This window comes from Aptenodytes patagonicus, chromosome 13 (assembly GCF_965638725.1).
Source record: "Aptenodytes patagonicus chromosome 13, bAptPat1.pri.cur, whole genome shotgun sequence".
Classification (NCBI taxonomy): domain Eukaryota; kingdom Metazoa; phylum Chordata; class Aves; order Sphenisciformes; family Spheniscidae; genus Aptenodytes; species Aptenodytes patagonicus.
Genome location: NC_134961.1, coordinates 12,383,091 through 12,404,379, shown reverse-complemented (window position 1 = coordinate 12,404,379; position 21,289 = coordinate 12,383,091). Strand labels below are relative to the sequence as shown.

Sequence of the window (21,289 nt, the reverse complement as noted above, 5' to 3'; positions counted from 1 at the left end):
TAAGAGCTGGTTTCCCTTGAGAGCTACCCTGAATTAAGGAGGTATTTTGTTAGTTCCCTTCGATGAGTTTCAGTCAAATGTAAGGGGGGTGGGAGGGAATCGGATCATCAGATCTCTGCTCCTCAAGTAGATTAATTAGACCTCCCCCAGTTAGAAATAGCTAACGCTGCTGCAGTCACCCAGCCTGCTTCTCCATAGCTCTAACCTGAAGCTGTCACTAACTGCCCTCCCTCCATTTACTGCTTATTAGCTAGTTCAGGCTGTTGTTGCTTCTGGAGCTCTTAATGGAGGTACAGCAGTCAACATTTAAACTCCTTTTATACATTTATGCCGGAGTTATTCATCAGACAAAAGACAAGACACCAAATCTTGGAGCCAAAGGACAAAAGAGGAAAAAAAAGCCAGATACAGGAAAGGTATGTGGTTTCTTTGTCATGTTACTTTATGTAACTTCACATAACTGTTGCCATAGGAACATTATGCAGGGTACACTTATGGTTTGGCTTTATGGTGTTCTCCATGTACCAAAATATTACTTTAAGTATTTAGTAAAACATTAACCTTGCTCCTTTTTTTTTTTTTTTTTTTTAGTGTCACACACAGTAAAAAGCTACTGCTGAGCTTCCAACCTGTTGCCTGGTTTTGGAAGCTTTTAACTTCAAAGGAGAAAGCCTTCTGCATTCTTGTCTAGGCAGCTGAAGTCCCAAGTTACTTATCTTCTCTGGGTCACACCGACAGCATCTTCTCACCTACCACTGAAAGGAAGATCTGATTTCTTGAGTATCAAACACACTCCGAAAGCTGTCAATTCACATGACATATTGCATGTTAAATAACTCAAGTAAAACTCAAGTAAAAATCCATTTTAACTTTGCTGTATTTATATACTATATAAATTTTACATGCTATATATTTACAGTGGGGCAAGTGCTTTTTATCTTTAAAAAAACAAAGATCAAACTTTAGACATCTCTGAACAACACAGCTTGTATAAACCAGACAGATTATTCAGATGAACTGTATTTAATACAGGTTCCCCACTCATCTCCTGATGCAGGACCAGTGAATAATAAGTGCATCACAGTTTGATAGCATTTAATAATAAAAATAAAAATCACAGTATGAATTTGTCTGTAACTAGACACTTTAGAGAGACAAAACAGACAACTGAGACTTAAGACAAGTGACAGTATATTAAGAAAATGTAATAAAAACATATGGAAGAGTATACAAATAGTCTTGAGAGATACATTCAGAACTGCATATTCGTTGTTTCACAATGTTGAAAACCAGAAGATTTTCTTCAGATCTTGAATATAACTCAAATGTGAAGTAAATTAGTTTCTAGTGTCAGACATCACAGAAAAAAGATGCAGCTCTTGCAAAACTCTAGTTATTTGAGAGCTTGTGAAATTTTAAATAAGTCTTTAAATTAAATATACAGACTGTCAGTTGCAATTTTTATAATTCCTGGTCGCTCTTGCACCAGATGTCTAACTTGGAGTAACATTACATGAATAACATAAAGTCAACCTGAGTCTGTAATTAAGCAGCATTTGAGATGGTCTATTCCAGGGCATTATCTCACATCAGTGAGATATTTATGTGGTAATTTACAATGTTCAGCAGTTGTAAAAAGTTTCCACCCTTTTGGATTAGAAGTATATTTTAAAAAAGAAAGTCTCAAGTTAAAAACTAAAAAAAAGTTCTTTCATGGTAAAATTCTGTACAGAAATGTTAAGCACCACTTATGACTGGATTTTGTCTTGATGGTAATTGTTTTGATAATAAATTTTAAGTTTTGATGGTCAACGTTGGTAATGTCGGGTTTGATGGTAAAAAGTTGTTGGTTTTGATGGTATAAAGTTGTTGGTTTTGATGGTAGGTTTAGTTTGAGTATTGAAGGCTTCCATCAGTAAGCTCCGCGTCTGAAAGACAAAAGGAAGCAATGTCACTCCCTGTCATGACACTCGACATAAAACTACGTCTTAGTGGGTTGATTTCTGACAGTCTCAAACCTGCACCCAGCTCCATCCACTCTGACTATAGGATCCCACTGACTCGGGAAGGTGGCTTCCTCGCATTTAAACTGACTGCATTTTAGTTCTATGCTAAGATTGGTGAATGGTACAGAGCATTAGGACAAAGCTACCTGCTTTAATAGCAAATGGTAGACCTTAGGTAAATTAAATTTAGTGGAAGTTTTGCCTTGACAGCACCCTTGTGATCAAGCTGACCGAATCTTACCCACAAAAACAGAAGCCTTCAGAAACTTGCTGGAGAGAACACATAGGAAACTAACTGCCTTAAAGCTGCTCCTTCTCCCATCCTATCTGGATTTTTCTTAAATCACAAGTTATCACTAGCCACTTTCATCCTTATCGATTTATTCGAAGTAACATGAGTCCTGGTGAAAAGGCACAACCTAACAATTCCTTCTCAGTTGTTCCTAGTCTGTCCCTAGCTGGTTCGAGAGGTTCAATACTCTCTGAAAACACACTGCCAAAGTGGCCTTTTTTGAGATGAGATTCCATCATTCAGAAAATCCTACTTGAGACCCATTTTTTTAAAAAAGATTGATCTTCCACAAGAGGAAGGTAAACAACATCCATGGACTCGACGACATACTAAAATTCTCAAGACTTAAAAAACTGCTTTTCACAGCTCTCATATCCCACGTGTGTTGCAAGCAGTGTATCAAAGTGGAGTACTGTCGTCGTATTTATCAACGAACATCTCTTTCACCTACATAGCCCAGTAATCTTAATGCCCCTGACTTGCGTAATGAGATGCAAGACATTTACTTTCGTACTATTCTTTTGACTGGTTTGGAAAAAACCGAGTTTGCCATCTGCTGGCCAGAGAATTCACTAAAGCCAAACGAGTATCACAGCAGATGCATTTTGTTCTGTGCGGTTCCTGATTTATCAGCTAGAACAGAGACACTTTCAGTGCAATAAGGATTATTTTGACATTAGTATAATAAAAAAGTCTATTTTTACAACAATAGTATTTGAAAGACCTCAATTCAGTCCTTTTTCTTAAATTTTCCTTGTTAAAGAGATAAATATCGTATTAAATTTTACAAGAAGAATGTGTGACCAATCAGCTTTCCCTCCATACTATATTTTCAGAATAAAACTTTTGGTTGTCTATGTCCTAAAACACAATCATCATTTTTCCACAAACACACTTCCTCTTTGCCTTAAGCAAACTTTTCAGTGCAAGAATCTACTGACTGTGGCAATTTACCTCAATGTGGAAACCACAAGGAATTTTGAAAATTAAAATCTCTTCCAAGATTAAACTTCTCCAGACTGTGAAATGCATTCAGCTGTAATGCAAGAAAATGAATTATTTTGTTTTCTATGCCAGAACGACATTTTCAACACCGGGCTATTAATGAACAGGATTAGTGAACCCAATTCTTAAATTGTGGGTAGGTATAAAATGTAGAAAATTTAAAAATAAAACTTGCTTTTGGATAGCGAGCTGTCTTCTTCAGGGATTACTTCAGTTATCTATAAGAGTAAAATAGACGGGGGGGGTTGTTTGTTTATTAAAAAACCTGAGCAACTGGGACTGGCTTTATGTCAGATAATGGGCATTTAAGAAGGTTTTATTTCTATAATAAACGCTTCTGTTCAGAAAAATTTCATGGGAAATGTCAAATTTGATTTTAGATGTTGAATTTGTTGCAGTGTGCAATCTTCTTCATTGCATAATTCTAGAGCTAATTAACTTAAACTGTATTATCTACTGAGAGCCCAAGTCAGGACTATGACGAGCAACAGCAGAGAATTCAGTGTAAATTCAGTCAGGCACTCAAGTTTGTATTTAGTTTTTTTATAAGCACCAAACTGATTTTTTTTAATATTAAAAATTGAGAAAGAGCTGTTTTATCAGCCCACTTCACTGTATTTTTAAGCCTATACTAACAGAAAAAACCCACAAATAAATAAAACAATAGCAGGAATTTAACATACTCTCCAGTGTTAAATGGCAAAGCATCCTCTGGAGGGTTAACAACTGTGAATTCAGTGTGCTTAGGAGAAGGCAGATCTACATCTGAAACAACAATATTTCAGTATTATCACCAACTTACGTTACTCTGAATAAGCAGTCAGCACTGTTTCTATGTTATGAAATAGCTGAACATAGTATTTCACCTAAATCGATTACTCTGGCAGTCTTTTTTATGAAGGTGGTGTTTCACTACAATATTACTAGCCTGCAAGTCTCATGTCATCATCTTCTATCTTGACTACTGAACCTGCTGTCTCCCTACTAGATTCTTTTTCAAGATATAGCTGCCCAAGGTTTTCTTTCCTAGTTAGTTGGACTGAACTTAATAAGGAATCTTGCATCTCTCTCCCACTTGTTCGCCACTTAACCATCAGATCAAATTAAAATTACTTGCCCTTCAACCCCTTCGCAGTTTTATTTCAGACTTTCTTTCCTAGCAGTCATTTAAAAATGGAAAAAAAAAAAGCCTATCAACTTTTTTTTATATTAATGCACTGTTCAGAAGCCATGATATAAAGCAGAGATTTCATCACACAAGCACTTAAAGATTGTTTTAAATAATAGCGTCTATGTGAATAAAAAGGTGTCCTGCAAACATCCTTGGCCCCTTACCTTTAACATACTCATTGGATGTGATGGAGCTGTATTTCTTGCTTTCACCTGCACTGGAAGGCTTCCCTTCCTTGTAGGGTTGTTTACTGCCCTGGTTTCTGTATTGCTCACATAAATAGCTGTCTGGAGGACAGGATTCTTCCTTCTTCTCCCGTGTTTTCTTCTGGAAACGAGGATCTAAATATTCCAAGAAGCCTTTCAGTTTCCTGATGTGTTTCTTCTTTTTCTTCTTTTTCTTACGTTTGCGATTGTCATTGTCAAAGCGGAGCACAGAGAAATCCAAATCATAAAGTCTGAAGGAAACATGCAAGTTAAAAATAGAAAAACAGATGTGGCACTTGATGCATATATGAAACGTTATTTATTTTACCACAGGTGATGACTTGCAGCGTTTCAGCTATTTCGTGGTAATTTCTGCACATCTAACTTACTTTAGATGCAGCAAACTTAAGCCCTCAGACTGAAGGACAATAGGTCCTGGCTTGTACACAAATCATTAACAATGGCTAGTTGTGGAATAGTTGGATTAAAAAAAAAAAAAAAAAAATATTGTTGTAACCTAATCAAGAACGGTGTGCAGATGTGATTCTAACTATGTGGTCCTGATCTAGTGTTCTAACACAATTCAGCAACATCTTTCCTACCTTCACTTGACTAACCTAATGACATGGTCCCCAGCCAGATTATGCTATATGAATAACTTAGAAACAATGAAAAAAAGGCAGACATGAGAAACACCCAGGAAAGAATTAGGAAAAATTGCTGATTATGCTGGAATCCTTGCTTACTTGTAATCCTTCTCTCGATGTTTATCTTTGGACTTCTTTTTCTTCTTGACCTTCTTGTATTTTTTCATTCTTTGGTCACCTATCTTTCGGCATTTCTTTTCTATTTCGCTTCCGCTTCCTTCTGCGTGCGTATATTTTCTTTTGCCATTTCTTAGTTTTTCTTTCTCATTTTCCCGGGAAGAGTCCTCAAAATTTGAATGAGCTGACACAGGTGGAAGTGCATGCCTTTCACGAGAATATTTTTCAGATTGCTGCTGAGGTACTGAACAATGATGTAAGTTTGCTCTGTGGCTGCTGAAGTGATGTACGTCTTCCTCTCTGGAGAGCGCATTGTGAGGCCATCTGCTTTTGCAATGATAATCCTTATGTGACCTGTTGTTGTAAGCTTGACTCGATTTGTCAAAGTCTTTATCACAATGAGAGGACTTTCTCTCTCTACCATCTCTTGTTCCATGAGAGGAATAATACTCATTGTAGTATCTGCATTTTTCCCATCTCCGTGGTTCATCTTGATAGTATCTTTCTCTGCTCCAAGTTCTCTCTCCTTTGGAATGATAATATCTATTCCTGTCTTGTTCTGTTCTTTCTCTGCTTCGGGATCTATAACGAGAATATTTTCCTGAGCTTTTGCCATTATTTGGACTGTTTCTCTCATTATGGGAAGATCTGTACTTGCTTTCATTGCAATATTCCTGCTTATGACGATTTTGCTTATTTGTTTCCACACTGCGGGAGCACCTCCTTTTGTGGGAATGATCATCTGTTTTGCTTCTGGTTTGCTTCTCCTTCTCCCTCTCTTCAGTGTCCGAGTTTTCTCTCTTCTTTCGGTAGTGCTCTTTGTCAGTTTTTTTAGAGTCGTATATTTTTTTCTTATATTTTTTCCTATGTTTATCTTCTTCACATTTTTTATTACTCAGTCCCTCGTTTTCTCTAGAAAATTGACTCTCCAAAACTTTATCCAGCTTTGTAATAGAGAAGTCATTAACAGGTGGTACCTCTACATAGTTATTAGAAATGTCCTTTGTATCTTGGCATTTATCTGTAATATCTAGAGATGCAAGTTTTTTAGAACTACATTCAATGTCAGACTTTATAGAGGAAGTTTGCCCTAATTTCTCTTCGCTCTCAGGAGACCCTTTGATGTACAAAGGATTTTCTTTTGAAATGAGTTCAGGTTCTTTTAATCTTCTTGGTTTGTCTTTGTCTCTACTATCTTCAGATTCACAATACCCAAGGAATTCATCTTCAGTGTCCAAGGATTTTTTCCTGACCTTGTGCTGACCATTGATATTGGGATGCACGTTATCAGTTTTTGTTATAATACTTTCAGCAACAACTTCTTTGGTAGAAATGGTTTCAGAATCTGATTGAGTAAAAAGATTCTCAACCTCACAGCTAAAGTTGGAAGGAACCTTCCTGGATTCTTCATAGGCAAACAGTGCTTCCATCACTACAGTTTCCATAAGAGCATCATTCTCAGAAGATTTCTGAGGTCCAGGGACACTGCACAAAATAAAAACACATTTTAAATGGACTTTTTCAAGTGAAAAAGATGAATGTTAGGAGTAAAATCCCCTTAAGTAAAAAAATTGGTGGCTACTGGAAAACTCTGAAAGCCATTCCCTTTAGAAACCTATTCTTACACCTTCCTCAGCTCCCAGAGATTTTTTTTCCTCTTGATTCTGCAAGTATTGCATTAAAAAGCCACACCCAACACATCTGTCTCCCTCCACTTGCTGCTCTGAATCACATCAATGGCCAAACCCACTATATTTGCTCTCCCCCCAGCTAGAAAAAAGTAAACACATGGATTTCCCTCTCTCTCCCAAATGGGAGAGCAGATGGTGGGAATTTACATTCACACACCCTAGCATGGGAAAAAAGGGAAAAAGGAATAGAAAAAGTATTCTAGACAATGGAAAAAAATGGAAAAACATTCTATGAAGAAACAAAAGTTTTCGAAGAGGCATCTGCCTGTATTTAGTATCAGAATAATATATGCTCAGTGCTGATGTTTGCAACACTAGATGTACAGTGTGGAATTCTCAGTACTGATTTAAATCTTTCTATTAAATAGTATTAGTAGACAGGTAAAACAATGATAAACTTATATGAAATCTTGTTTTAATCAGAGTGTACTCATTTTACCTTATTTCCTCTGACAAGCTGTTCAACTGGCTGTATGTGAGAGATTCTAAGATTATTTCTTGAGGAACCGGCGACAAAGCTATAGGCATCTACAATTAAAATGTAGAAGTTAACAGACAGAAAAAATACTATCTTTAGTAGAAAACTACTGTTTGCAAAATTTCTACATTAGATGTTAAACAAGATCACTGAGTTATATGCGCTATCCCCATTTTACACATCACCCCACTCACCACCCCAAATATATGTATGGAACTTATGAAGTATTATCTCAGCTGAACTTCTCTTAAGTTGACATGTTCTCATATGTCAGCTCAGCTCTGCAAATTCTAATGGGATAATAGCATAAAGTGTTACGATGAAATTTGTGCTGTTTTCTCAGTATTTCACATCAATTAGGAACATTATAATGCTCCTGAATGCCAAATACATCATAGGTGAGAAATTCTAGATGGAACAAACATAACTCACTGTTTCAAGCAATCCATTTGTTTTAGAAAAGAAAATCTCAGAAGGTTTAACAGGTTGGACTTGGCAAGTGGAATCATCAAGTTTCAGTCCATTTTCTTTAGATTCATTATCTAAACTAATAGCACCATTTAGTGAATCATTTTTTGGCAGCTCATGCTGGGATCTTTCTTCTTCAGCATTCTGAGAGGAAGAATGGGAATTCTGCAATGTCCGGACCACCTTTCCAATCAAAATTCCATTAGAAGATATTATGTTGCAATTCCTTTTAAACAAGCCCTTCGACTCCTCAGATTTTCCTGAAGATTCTGCACCGTAAGGGACTGTGTTATCAGAGCTGAGTTTAGGATTTCCATTCACTGCTGGCTCAACAAAAATTTCATCAGGAACTTCCTGTTTGGAAACGTTAGTAGCAACTGACATTGTAGATGCATTTGAGGTAGACTCTGCTGCAGAAGAATTTGTAATTGTGGATGAAGGAACAGGCTTGCTTAGATCCTCATCCTCCGCAGCGCTGCTAAGACAGTCAGGTTGCGACACAGTCTGACGTGCAGGCAATTTGTTATGAATACTGATAGTGATCTTCTGGTTTTTCGATGGATCAGTAATTGAAGGCCTGGTAATTGCCCAGTTTTGAACACAAGCTGTTGGCGGAGCTGAAGACGGCCTTTTTAGGGTGACACCAACGGTATTTGGATCCTCTTTTAGGGGTCCATTTCCATTTAAACGACTTGAATTCTGTATGGATATGTGCAAACACACAGCATTTAAAGTTTTAAAACATTAAATTCTCCTACTAAATATTTCTACGAATTGCCTCAACACCCAAGAAGAAAAAACGCTCCCCTTCAAATATAAATGTAAGTCCAACAAGTGTGGTTAATTTTGGTTTACTGCATATTGGTATCAAATAAGCATCATTTTTGAAACCCACCCAAACAACTTAGCATTGACTAAAGCTATTCCCAAAAATATTTATTTTCCCCTTTAAACATTCCCTGAAAACACTGGAATAATTGTTCTGGTACTCAGGAACAAGACAATTTGTTTTCACCGTCTCAGCTAAAGTGACACTGATGGAGGGGGGGAAATAATATTTTTTGTTTTAAATTATTTAAGCATTAATAGACTATTTATATTGTCTCAATAGTGTAGTTTTCAGTACTTTAGAAAGCTGAGTTGGAAGTATAAAGTAATGAAGTAGCATGGCTGCACAATTTAAGATTAGCCACTGTTTGAATAATTCTGGCTGTAGCATGAGGGCTGTGAAGAATGCTGCAGTGTGGGAGGGGAAAAAACCCCCAACACTCAGATGCTAAAACACAACAAAAAAACCCCCCACCAAACCCAAAAACCACTATCAATTTGGTGCCATTATCTGCCCCCCTCAAATTACCTTTATCATATGAGGAGGAAGTCGTGGTCCCATAAATCCAGCCTGCTTACTATTAGCCCCCCGCTGACCAAGGAATGAACGGGGATAAGACGGTGCTGGTAAGTAAAAAGCACGTTCTCCGAGCGTCAAATCATAGCGCCTTGGGAAAAGAGCAGTGATCTTAGTTTAGAGTTTTTCTTTCAGCCTATTCGTGGATTAAATCCCATCCTATAATTTTACAGGAACAGTTTATATGACACAGAAGACATATATAGAAGACTTAACCAAGACAACAAACTGAAAATTAGATAATGGTCTTCCTACAATGACTATCCTTTTCAGAGCAATAACTCATGCTTACACCATCTATGGCCTTAATTTCTTTCCTCTTTTCTAAATTAGCCAGCTACAGAGAGCAGATATACAGCAATGTACACAAGTGCGGCAGTTTAAGGCCAAGCTATGAAAGACAATAAATGATATGGGGAATTTCAGGTTAGACAGGACTGAATCATACAAATAGTAATCTTTACCTAGGACAGAAAGAAAAACACTTGAAAAGAAGAAAAATAACAATAACAGGAAAGTAAATATATTCTGAACGCATTTAGTATTTGTTATTACCTGATATAAAAAAGTACATAAGCTTGCTGATTGAGAACTGTTTTGATATCAGAAAGGTCTACTGAGGCATCATTCATTCGATACCAAAGTCCATTACCGGCCTGCAAATAAAGATAATGGTATCTTTAGATGAATTGCATGTTTTCCAAATGACATCACAGATAGAACACTACAGAACAAAACATAACAAAACAAATAAAACAAAACATATAATGCAACCTTTTCCCCTAAAAACAGTGGTTACCAGTAACAATTTCTTTGTCAGCACAGATTTTACCCTGTTAGAAATCAAGCTGATATCTACCTTTATGAAGCAGAGATAGTGTCCTGCGTTACAGTTGAAACCACTATGTACAAGAACTGCATATAAAGCATAGATGAGTGGTTCTCCAATTGATTGGGACATATATGCTCGAAGATCCAAATATTCAGGATATTTTACATCCTAAACACAGACCAAGAAGATTCAAAAATTATCCTGAAATACTTCATGGAATAGCCTGAGAAAAACACTTCTAAAACACAGACTAGGATTATATGAATATATTTTTTGATTAATTTAAAAATACCTATTCTCATAAAAAAAAATTAATAATTTAAGTTGCAGAGAACTGTTTTCTACAGAATTAGCTCTTTAAGAGTAAGGTATATTCTTATGATCACACAGGAACTTTACCATTATTAAAAAAAGAAAGAAGAAGCCATAGTTGTTATTTCAACTTTTCTTAGACTACAGTTATTAGTCTATAGTTATTGCCTGCAAACGTTAACAACTTTTAAATGAGTATTCATCTTTGGGAGATCTCCCTTTCCAAGAAGATAAAGTTGCATTACAGCTGGAAATATACCTTGTTGATCTTTCCACCTGTAAAATTTGCAAATCTTTTCAGTGATATTGTGAGAACGTTGGAAGAACGATGTATTGTATACCTCTTTGACGCAGGAACCATCTTTTTACACCTTAAAAACAAGTACAAACAAATGTTCAACAGCATATTCTTCCCCCCCCCCAAAGTCAAACAAGTTTTCATCTCTCACACATGCTTATGCTATTTGAGTGATATTTACTTGCATAATATGTTTTTTCTTTTCATAAATCCATACACTGCATTTCAGGTTTGTTAATAGAGAGAAGATAGCAGGATATAAGAGGACAGCTCTACAGAACAAAGAATAAAGGATTTAGAACATTATCTTTTGATAGCCAAACAAGTGTCTGAACATCTATCTTTGTTATGCCAAAAAGGTAAGGCTTCCCAACAACTTGGCGCGAAGCAGGACCGGGAATCTCTCACTAGAGCACATCTCCAGAATGTAAGGCAAGGTACCATTTCTTGTTATACCACCGTGGCTATTTTGAACACGTCCTGGATACATTGTTTCAGCTTTCTGCTGGAATGCAAATATTAAAAGTGGAACAAGAGAGTCTCGGTCCTCAAGACTAGAAACGGCAAATAATTTCCAAAATGGATCATATATCAACGTAAAAAGTGCAATGGAAGGAAACAGCCATTCTGCAGGAGGGAGACATTGGACACTAGTAAGTCTTTATGTACTGAAGTTGCCTGGAAAGACATTGAAACCATCTGCAGTCCTTTGAAACAAAATTGTCAATTGTAAGTTTGTTGCATTGAGCACTCAAAGGTAGGACCTACAGAGTAAGCCCTGAAATTCAACCACTCGCACAGAGACTGCAACATGTCAGTTTACGTCATCAAGAAAAATACCCTTGACTATTAATAAATAGCAAGAATTAAATAGTCTCTTTTCAAATTCTGATGTCAAAATACAAGGCAGAGAATTCCAAACTGATGGAGAATGCCCATGAACAAAAAAAAGAGACCCACCCAGAATAACAAAAAAAAAACCCCAACCACACACAACAGTGTTTTATAAAATTCTATGAAACTTGTAATTAGATACAAAGTTTTGAGGCAGTAATCTTTATTAGAAAAATTCATGGTAGAAAAGAAAAGGAAAATGTCAATTAGGAAAAACTTAAAGGTAATAGAATAGTTTACCAGCTATGAAAAAGATACTGTACATATGCTAAACCTTTCTTTTTAAACTCACAAAAAGACTGAAACTTCTGGTTTTATGTGTGACTAAACTGATCACACCCCACATTAATGAAGGATCATGCAATTCAGATGTGAAGTGCTTGCTTATTACAGTTATCTTTCTCTTCCTCAGCCATAATCTGTAAACTATGAGAATTCTTCATACATTACATGTTGCTTGCTAGGATCCACAGACTAAAATGAACCTGGGATTAAATTGTTGTAATAGCCTATTGGATGCTCTTTATTCAACATCTGCATTCAAATGTACTAATTAACCTACAGTTTTCCAACAACAAAAAGCAGGTATTGCATTTTTCATTTAGAAGGATCAGACAGAACCGAGCCTGGCAGTCTTTGCTTTTCTGAGTTTATGTTTGAGTAACAACTTGTTTTGCCAAAGTATCTTATACAAATGTTCAATGCTCCTACATACGTAGAAATATTTTACATATTGATCAGCGTATAGGACATCTTAACTCCATATGCTTTCACTAAGTATAGGTTAGGTTTAGGGTGGCTCATTTTGGACGACAGTAGTCCACAGGTTTTACAATTCAAGAACTGTGGCAGACATTGTCCAATGAGCCAGCAGAGGTTGCTAATGTTAATTATCACTGAGTCTGTTCACATTCACCGAGAGCCAATCTCACTTTGTTTCACAGTGAACACTAGGACCTTCAGGAAGCTGATGTTGCCTCCCACCCCAAATCATTGTCCATAGCTCCATGCTTTGGCTCACCGCTACTTAGCGGACATGCCTTTTAACTTCTGGCCATATGAATATTTCAGTGTGCAACTTCACACTTAGGAAGGCTGACAAGCCCCAGTGTAGACAATACTAGGAATAAAAGTCTCATGTGACCTAATGGCCACAATTCTTATAATATATTTCCAAACATTCAAACAGAAACACAAAAATTACTCTCTTAGAAACAAATGTATTATTTTCCAAGCTTTGAATCATTTCAATGTATTAGTTGTATAAACAAAACTAAATGAAAGAACAACAGAGAGCTGTGTCTCATTATCTATCTTTCTAAACAAAGTCAAAAGATAACATGCTCTAAGTCATGCAATACATTAAACGCGTATCTTGTATTAAGATGTAATTAGTAATAATCTTACTTGCTACACTTATAGCTATTTTCACCGTCCAGTTGTTCCGGTTTCACAAATTGTTCTAGAGCTCTGGTGACAGATGTAACTGCCTGGATGAGTAAGAAAGTAGAGCACTAAGACACTGGAAATGCAAAATTTCAAACACTTACTAGTAGTTTACGAGAGAACCTTGCTAGTTCATACTTAAGTGACCTACTGTGAACCAGCAAACACTGTGAAGGAGGCAGCAGAAACAGAGTACGCTGAGCATTTACCTCATTTGAAAATGATTCTACTTCGAAATAAATAAATTTTGCAATACCATGGACAGCATCTGTGGTATGCTTTGGCATCAATAATGAGAACAATCAAACCCATCAGTCTAACAATAGATGTATATTGAAGTAGAATAATCAAGAAGTATGATAGTATCATTGTTTGTATAGATTATTATTATTATTTTTCCAGCCTAAATCCAATGCAAACATGGATACCATTTACGTGGCTTCCACAGAAGAACAAAGTCCAATCCACTCCCATCCACCACCAAGCTCTTTTTTTTAACAGTATATGTTTTTAAGTAAAATGAGTTTATTTTAGAAAGCTCTACAAGTCTTTACACATCTTGACTCATATCCACAAAACATCTTACCTTTATATCCAAAGTAATATCGAGGAATGGCTCATACGTATCCGAAACTGCTTTGCAGTTCAAGCACTTTACTGCAATCAAAATACAAAATGTTTAACAATATGGGAAGGAGACTAACTGTGCAAATTTAAATTATTAATACATATTACTTTAGTCAAACTACAAACTCCTTTACTACAGACAGACAAAAAGACACAGACCAGTTTGAAGGACAGCAAGATTTTTAAAAAGTACCTCGGGATCTTAGATATCCTCCAAATATTTGATAAATAAGTGTGGTGGCTTGAGAAGATCTGTCCAATCTGGAAATAAATTATAATCAGACCTCAGAAGATTTAAGGCACAGAGTTAACTCTTCAAACAATTTTTCTTTTTATGAAAACCAAGGACATAGATTTTAATTTATGATAGCAAATAAAGGAATAAGAGGGGCTAGAGAACATTTAAAAGTTAATTTGTTTATGCTTACTTGGTGCTTCCATTTAAGCAAGCTTTCTGCAATGCATCAACAGTGAAGCATAAGAATTCATGTGCATCCTCTTGACTGCCAAAATGGAAATGTTTTCCTATTCCTAATAAATAAAAGGGTTATTATATTTATCTCATATAAAATGAAAGAAAACTCGTATTTCTAAAATCTCTCTTCTTTAAAGTATCAAAATCATTTATATGCATCAAATAATTATTTGAAAAATTAAAAAATATCAAAAAATAAAACCATCTGAAATGACTTACTTTTAAGGCCATTGATAACAGATGTAGGTTTGATGGCATTATTAGAGCAACACAGGACCTGGTTAATGTGAGTTTCCATCGTGCACATCATACAGAAGCCTTCTTCATGACCTGAAGAGTGAAAGAAGAAAGCATCCCCGTCTAGTCAAATATACATTGCTACAAAAAACCTAAAAAAAATAATAATCTTTAAGTTATAGGTACAATGTCCACTCTCCATGCTACATTCTCTTCTCCTAAGGTGTCAATATCCCAACAGTTTTGTGACACTTTATTACACAGAACTGTATAGAATAAAAATGTTGATTAATTCTGTATTAAAGTGCATTTTCTGATGAGAAATCCAAGTAACTATTGCAATGTCATTTTTTTTTGCAGGCTGACAGGAACGTGAACTCCAGACTGCAGAATATACGAGGAAACAATATTGACATTGATGATACAACACTAAGAGAGAATGTGTGTTATTTTCAGCACACTGCTGTTAGGTGAGCTACATGACACAGAGCTAAGAATCCTCTGGGAGAAAGGAAAGATTAAAGTAATGTATGTATTAGTATTTCTATCCTCCTTTTTTCAACAGGATTCTTAGCTGAAATCATTTTTATATATGGTAAGAAAACACAGTTAAACTTCTAGGAATAAATACTAAGATACCAGACTAGAAAGCATACAGGTGCCTTTGTAAGAATACACATATATGGATATGAAAAGAGGCTCCTAGGCTTAAGTAAATTCAAGTATAAAAATGAAATTCAGAGAACACAAATTCAAGGGTTTAAAAAATACAAAATTTTATTTAGAATAAAATCAGACTACATTTTAATACAGTCCCAAACAAATTTCTATTTGAGTTCATAAGAGATGAGCTCGTAGTGCTTTCTAGGGTGTTTTTTTTTTTAATGGGTCAACAGTGAACATATCATTTATCACAGTATTAGTGCATTACAGTATCTAGGCTGTGAAGATTAAGCATCTACAAAGCCAACATCCTAAATTTTATCATCTTTCTACCAGCAGGAAACCCAAATGACAAATGTTCATCAAATACCTTACTTTACAATACACTTCATTATTTACATAAAGCAAGAAATTATCTTTTTTTTGAAGTTTTACCATGGTGCATTAAATAAACAAATGCACTTTATATGCTATTCTGAGCCTCCTGTTAATATAATCATAGAATCATTTAGGTTGGAAAAGACCTTTAAGATCATGTTCAAAGCCAGCTTCTACAGATAAAATAGGACAACTAAGAGTTTTTTTCACAGAATCACTGTTGTTCTTTCACCTTCAGAGCTGTCCAACAGATTTATAATAATGGTACAAAGTACTCACATGACTGGGTGTGTTCAAGAGAAAGCATGTAATTGGCGAGAGGAGGCGTGTAGGTCAAACATTGTAGAGTAGAATTAAGGAAACATGTGTTGCCGAGATTCTGCAGTCCAACTCCAACACTTTGTGTTTGTTGCCAATCCATACAAATTTTCTCAGGTGGAAAAAGAATTCTTTGTGGTGGGGCAATTCCATCATTAACAACTGCAAGAAAATTATATTTTGAGAGAGATGTATTGGCTGTGTTTGAAAAAGGATCTTTAAAAAGTAGCATTCTGCAGGAGCACCCAGAAGAACCAGCTATGTTTCGGAAACACAAAAACATATGACGCACAACTTTAACACTGCCACTCAAATTTGCTGGTCAACACACTGTTTTGGACAATAGTTTATTCACCTGTTTTAATTCTTCTAATGCAAGACAAACTACCACTCCGATTTTAGTAACTTTTGCCAGGTTTCTTTCCATCTATAGTCTTTAATCTGATTATTAATGCAATTATAGTTTTTCTCCTTATTGTAACTTAAACCACAAACTTACACTTGTAATTGTACGGTAATAAAGATAAGAACTAAGACAGAAAAATAAGCAAGTAACTATCACAGAAGGTAACCCTACAGATATCAGATCTCTTCCTGAGCAGTGTTATCATTCAGACTTGTGAATAATGGGAGCCATGAATAGAAATGGTAAAATGTACTTTTCTCTGCATAACAGAAAAGACCTGGATAAGTCTGTGTATTATAAAAAGCTCTCCATAGTTGATTGGAAATAGATCAAAACTAAGTTACAAATAGATTGAAAATAGATAAAACTAAGTTTTGCAACACCAGTCGCTTCAGTTGCCTTAGGAGATTCACAAAATTGAAGTCTACCGCTGAAGTCTTTATTCATCGCAGTCCCATTTTATAGCACTGCAACAAATAAGAACGGCATTTTCTACTTCTGTTTTGGTTTGTTTTTAAGAAAAAGAGGAGAGGACAAGAGACATGCTTACCTAGATCTCTTTGGGCAAAAGGCTTAGATTTTTGAGATGATCTACAATAAACAGCACCTCCAGGTCCTTTGTCCACAGAGACTTTGTTTGGATCTTCTGCAGGTGGTACCCGGCCCAAATTTGCGGTGCGTGACGTCATTTTTTTAGTACGGGGTTTCTTAGATTTGTCAGACCGCCTTGATGATGATTTTTTAGATTTTGAAGATTTTGGCTTGTTAACTATGGTCATTGTTCATATCTGTAACAGAGGCAAAAGTTCTGGTTGATAGAAGAACATCAAGAAGCATTCCAGAAAGAAAAGAATAGCAGAAATCCTGTCACTTAGTCTCAAACAAATAACTTGAAGAACTAAGTAGCTGATAAGAATGATTTAAAAAAAAAGACCCAAACCAAAAACCCAACCCAAAACTAAACACACAAAGCAGAATGTTCCATCAAAACTGTATCATTATTACTTTTAACTTCTGCAGAGCTGGTGACTGATGACATTTCTTACTTTCACAGGATTTTAATCCATTACAGTTATGAAGACTTTTTTTTAAAAAAAAAAAAAAAAAAAAAAAGGAGCTGTGAGCAGTGGCACATTCAAGCGCTGGCCTGTTGAGATCCAGGAGGAGCTGTTTGGCCCATCTTTTCACTCCCGGGAACCACACACCTCTGAAACACAGAGGATGGGATATAGCTCTGAGAAATCTTGGGAAAGGAGAGCAGGAAAACACCTGGGTTTCTTCTGCCCCTCCAAGAAATATTTGTTTGGATACAATTTTGGCAGCAGTACTTGTGGTATTTTGCACCTATCACATTTACAGCTCTTACTATCAATGGAAAAGTTGAACCAAAAAGCATCTTTTTCAGTTCTACTTATGTAAAGTTATACATTTTTCCCTGACAAAACAACAGAGGAATGTAAGCTATAAAAAGGAAATGCTGAATGTAAAAGAAAGCAAAACAAACCCTCAGCCCTCAAGGACAAAGGCAATAACTGATATTTAGTCCTTTTTAAAATGCTGATTAGGTTTCAAGATGATACCTTTTTAAATATGTGTAATTGTGTGTGCATAGTAAGCCACTGAATAATTTACATGATCAATTATCAATTTCTATATGTAAATTATTGCTACTATCTTACTATAGCACATTGAGCATTTTTAAGTTTAGGGAAACTATAAACTTAACTGAGGGTCTAAAGCATAAGCTTCTTTGTTATACTGAAATAACTGAAAGAACAAAGCATAAAGCAACTTCCGATTTTTGGCACAACTTGATTGCTATTGATAAAACTTAAGGTAGATTAAACAAAGCACAGTGAATTAGAGAACTTCTAGTCCCACAAAAGACAAATTATGTGCAAAGCCTTTAATTAGACCTTTTTCCCCTTAAATTTTCAATTTAAAATCCACTCTATACACATTTTCCATTTCTGAGAAGTTAATACACAAAATTGGAAAATTCCCTCTCATTTTACTGAGAAATGAAGACATCTTTGTCCATTCGGAAGACCAAGATGACAGTTCTTGGGCTCAGTGATTTTCAGATAAGATCCAATCTTCAAATTGCAGATACTAGTGGCATCTCCTTTCTCTGATTGAAAGGGAAAGTGTTTCAACAACATATTTAAAACATATTTGCGGGACAAAAAACAAAATCAAGACTGCAGTGAAAGGCAAACAGAAGAATATTATCACAAAAAAGCTTGAGCGTTATATTGACCAACGAGGTAAGCCTTACATATTTTTTAATTTATTTTTGACAATTGAGTGATACATTAGCAGATATCAAACACTATACAACAGCAAATATCAACGCTAGTAAGAATAAGTCAGATCCACCACTTTTTCAAAATATGTCAACATAATTCTTAATTCGGACATAACAACTCTTTGACAAAGAAGTACAAAAACTATAAACACTGATCTTTTTTCTTCTCCAATTGTTCAACATACACACAGATTCTGTTCCTATACCACTGCCGAACATAAATTTACATCGTCATGTGTATTGAGTGTTATTTCCCTGTGCGGATGTCATAATAGACTTTTCCCAGTATGATACTGAAAAGTAAAACAGATAAAAACAGTTACTTTCCTCCCATTTGGAGTTTTGCGTCAGCGTTGTTTAGATTTTTTCAGCAGTGTCATTACAAAACACATCAGTTATGACTTGGATCTAAATATTTGGTCTCCACTTTGCATACAATAAATCACAGCTCAAGAAGATTTTATACAAGATCCCATTCACAAAACTGCGTTTAACCAGGGAGTAGCGATATGCTTTTACCTCACTACAAAACATTTTCAGCAGTGGTTGTAAAAAAATAACATACATGCACAAAACTACCTAGGTAGGAATAAGGAGCAACAGAAAACTACTATAGCATAGATACAAAGGCCAGGTACGTTTACATCTCTACATTACAAACTACACCTCCACACTGCAACGCTACCGTAAGCAAAAAAAATAAAGGAAATGAAGAAACACCCCAAACACACACACGCCGTACTAAGTTCTACTTTCCTTAAAAAATAATCCAGCCACCAAGCCAGGAAACGCGAAACTAATTATCACTTTACCCTTAACTGGAATGCAATTATGTACGTGAAGCACAGAATAACGTTAGCCGTTCCTCGCCCCGGTGTCCCGGAGGCCAGCAGAGTTTCTCGGCGCAAGCGTTTCTCGTGGCGGCACCGAGTTTGGAGACCGCGGGCGCCCGGGAGCCGGAGCAGCGAGGGCAGCTCCGGTGCCCACCTCGGCTTCTCATCCCGGGCCACAGCGTGTTCAGACGGGCTCCGAACCACCCCTGCGTTCTTTAACGCCTCACGATATCCCTGTTTAAAATTAAACCGTCCGCCTCCGACGCCCTTTTACCACCAGTGCTAAGCTTGAAACACCAACTCGGTCACCCTCTGCTCCGCCTTTCTGAAGGGTTGTGGTTCCTGAAAACGTTTTGACACCGAAAGATAAAAGGCTGCTTTCGCGGACGGGCGCCGCACGCAACATGTCCGCACTCGGGAGCGGCAAGAGCCCGAACACACAAAACAAAACCGACCCCGACGCGCAGGCGAGGGGGGACGGGAAACGGCTCTGAGGGAGCCTCCGCTTCACCTCGCCTCGCCCTTCTCCCTCCAACTCACACACCGCCCCGGCCCCGCCGGGCCATCGCGCACCCCGGCCCCGCGGCTCCCTGCCCAGCTGGGGGCAGGCCCAGCGGCGCGCCGTGCCGCCTCAGCGCGCGCCCGCCCTCCCCGCCCCGTCTTTACCTCTCCGGGCCCGAACCCCAGCCCGCGCCTTATAGACGGTCCGGAGGCAGGACCGCGGCAGGCATCGCCCAACGGCGACTCCGTGCCCATGGCAACGCGGCGGGGGGGGCGGGGGGAGCCGGCGCCGGGGGGGGGGGGGGGGGGGGCAGAAAGGGGAGACGAATCGAACCCGGACCCTCCGAGCGGGAGGCGGCAGGCCCCGCGGGGAGCCGCCGCCTCGCCGAGCGGGGAACAACGCCGCTCACGCCGCGGGATTCGGGGCAAGGGGATCCCGGCCGCCCTCCCGCCGACACCGGGAGACGCGGGGAAGGAACGCGTCGGTAGCAGCAGCGGGAGGAGAAGGAGGAGGAGGGAGAGGCAGGCGGCGGGCGGGCGCCGGCGGGACCCCGGCGCCTAACGGAGGAGGCGGGCGCGGAGCGGAGGCATCGCGCCGGGCACCGCCACCCCCCGCCGCGCTGGGAGGGGGCCGGTCCCGCCGGCCCAGGGGGTGGCGGCGGCGGCGGCGGCGGCGGCGGGGCTGGGTCCCTCCGCCGCGTGCTGGGGACGGCGCCCCGCCCCGCCCGGGGGTCCCACCCCCTCCGGCTGCCCGCCAGCCAGAAGGGCAGCGGCCGACTGCCCGGCCGGCGCCCCGGCGGGCTGGGCTGGGCTGGGCTGAGCCGAGCCGGCTGCTCCCGCCGGTCGCTTTCCCTTCCCTTTCCCGGGCCGGCCCCTCCCCCTCAGCCCATTGATTTCCAGGCAGGGAGGCGCACGCGGCGCTGCCGGGCTTTGCCAGGCCGCCGCCAGGCCCGACTCTCCCCCCCAGCCCCATTACCTGGCTCGGCCCCGCTTGACTCGGCGCTGCCGGGTCCCCCTCGCCGCAGCCCCCGCCTCAGCCCGGCCCGCTCCGCCTACTGTTACAGCCCGTCGGGGAACAATGACGTCCCTCCGCCGGCCTCTTGCATCCGGGGCCCGGCGCCGGCCGGGCAAGCGGGCGGGGGGAGGAAAGGAGGCGGCGGCGGCGGCGGCGGCGGGGGGGAGAAGCGAGCTCCTCCGGGTCACACGGGGACCAGCACCGCCCCTGTGCCGCTGCCGCGAGCCGCTAGAGGGGGCTCGGCGACCCCCGGTCAGGGC

General features: G+C 38.9%; 1 protein-coding gene across 3 annotated transcripts; it reads right to left on the bottom strand.

Moving 5' to 3' along the window:
- Positions 1 to 853: 853 nt before the first annotated feature.
- Positions 854 to 21,039, bottom strand: USP42 (ubiquitin specific peptidase 42). 3 transcript variants are annotated; one of them, XM_076351144.1, is made up of 18 exons: positions 20,991 to 21,039; positions 16,923 to 17,160; positions 15,928 to 16,128; positions 14,590 to 14,700; positions 14,324 to 14,426; positions 14,089 to 14,156; positions 13,855 to 13,925; positions 13,230 to 13,312; positions 10,890 to 11,001; positions 10,346 to 10,486; positions 10,042 to 10,142; positions 9,439 to 9,577; positions 8,046 to 8,780; positions 7,575 to 7,663; positions 5,427 to 6,929; positions 4,639 to 4,931; positions 3,987 to 4,068; positions 3,489 to 3,521 (listed from the first exon to the last, which is right to left on the bottom strand). In XM_076351144.1, the coding sequence occupies exons 2-18, from the start codon at positions 17,149 to 17,151 to the stop codon at positions 3,518 to 3,520; spliced, it is 4,065 nt and encodes a 1,354-aa protein (XP_076207259.1). In that variant the 5' UTR covers positions 17,152 to 17,160; positions 20,991 to 21,039; the 3' UTR covers positions 3,489 to 3,517. The 3 variants fall into 3 exon arrangements, with proteins under 3 accessions (XP_076207261.1, XP_076207259.1, XP_076207260.1); XM_076351145.1 differs by lacking the exon at positions 20,991 to 21,039 and adding an exon at positions 19,493 to 20,027; XM_076351146.1 differs by lacking the exons at positions 3,489 to 3,521; positions 3,987 to 4,068 and adding an exon at positions 854 to 1,928.
- Positions 21,040 to 21,289: the final 250 nt, after the last annotated feature.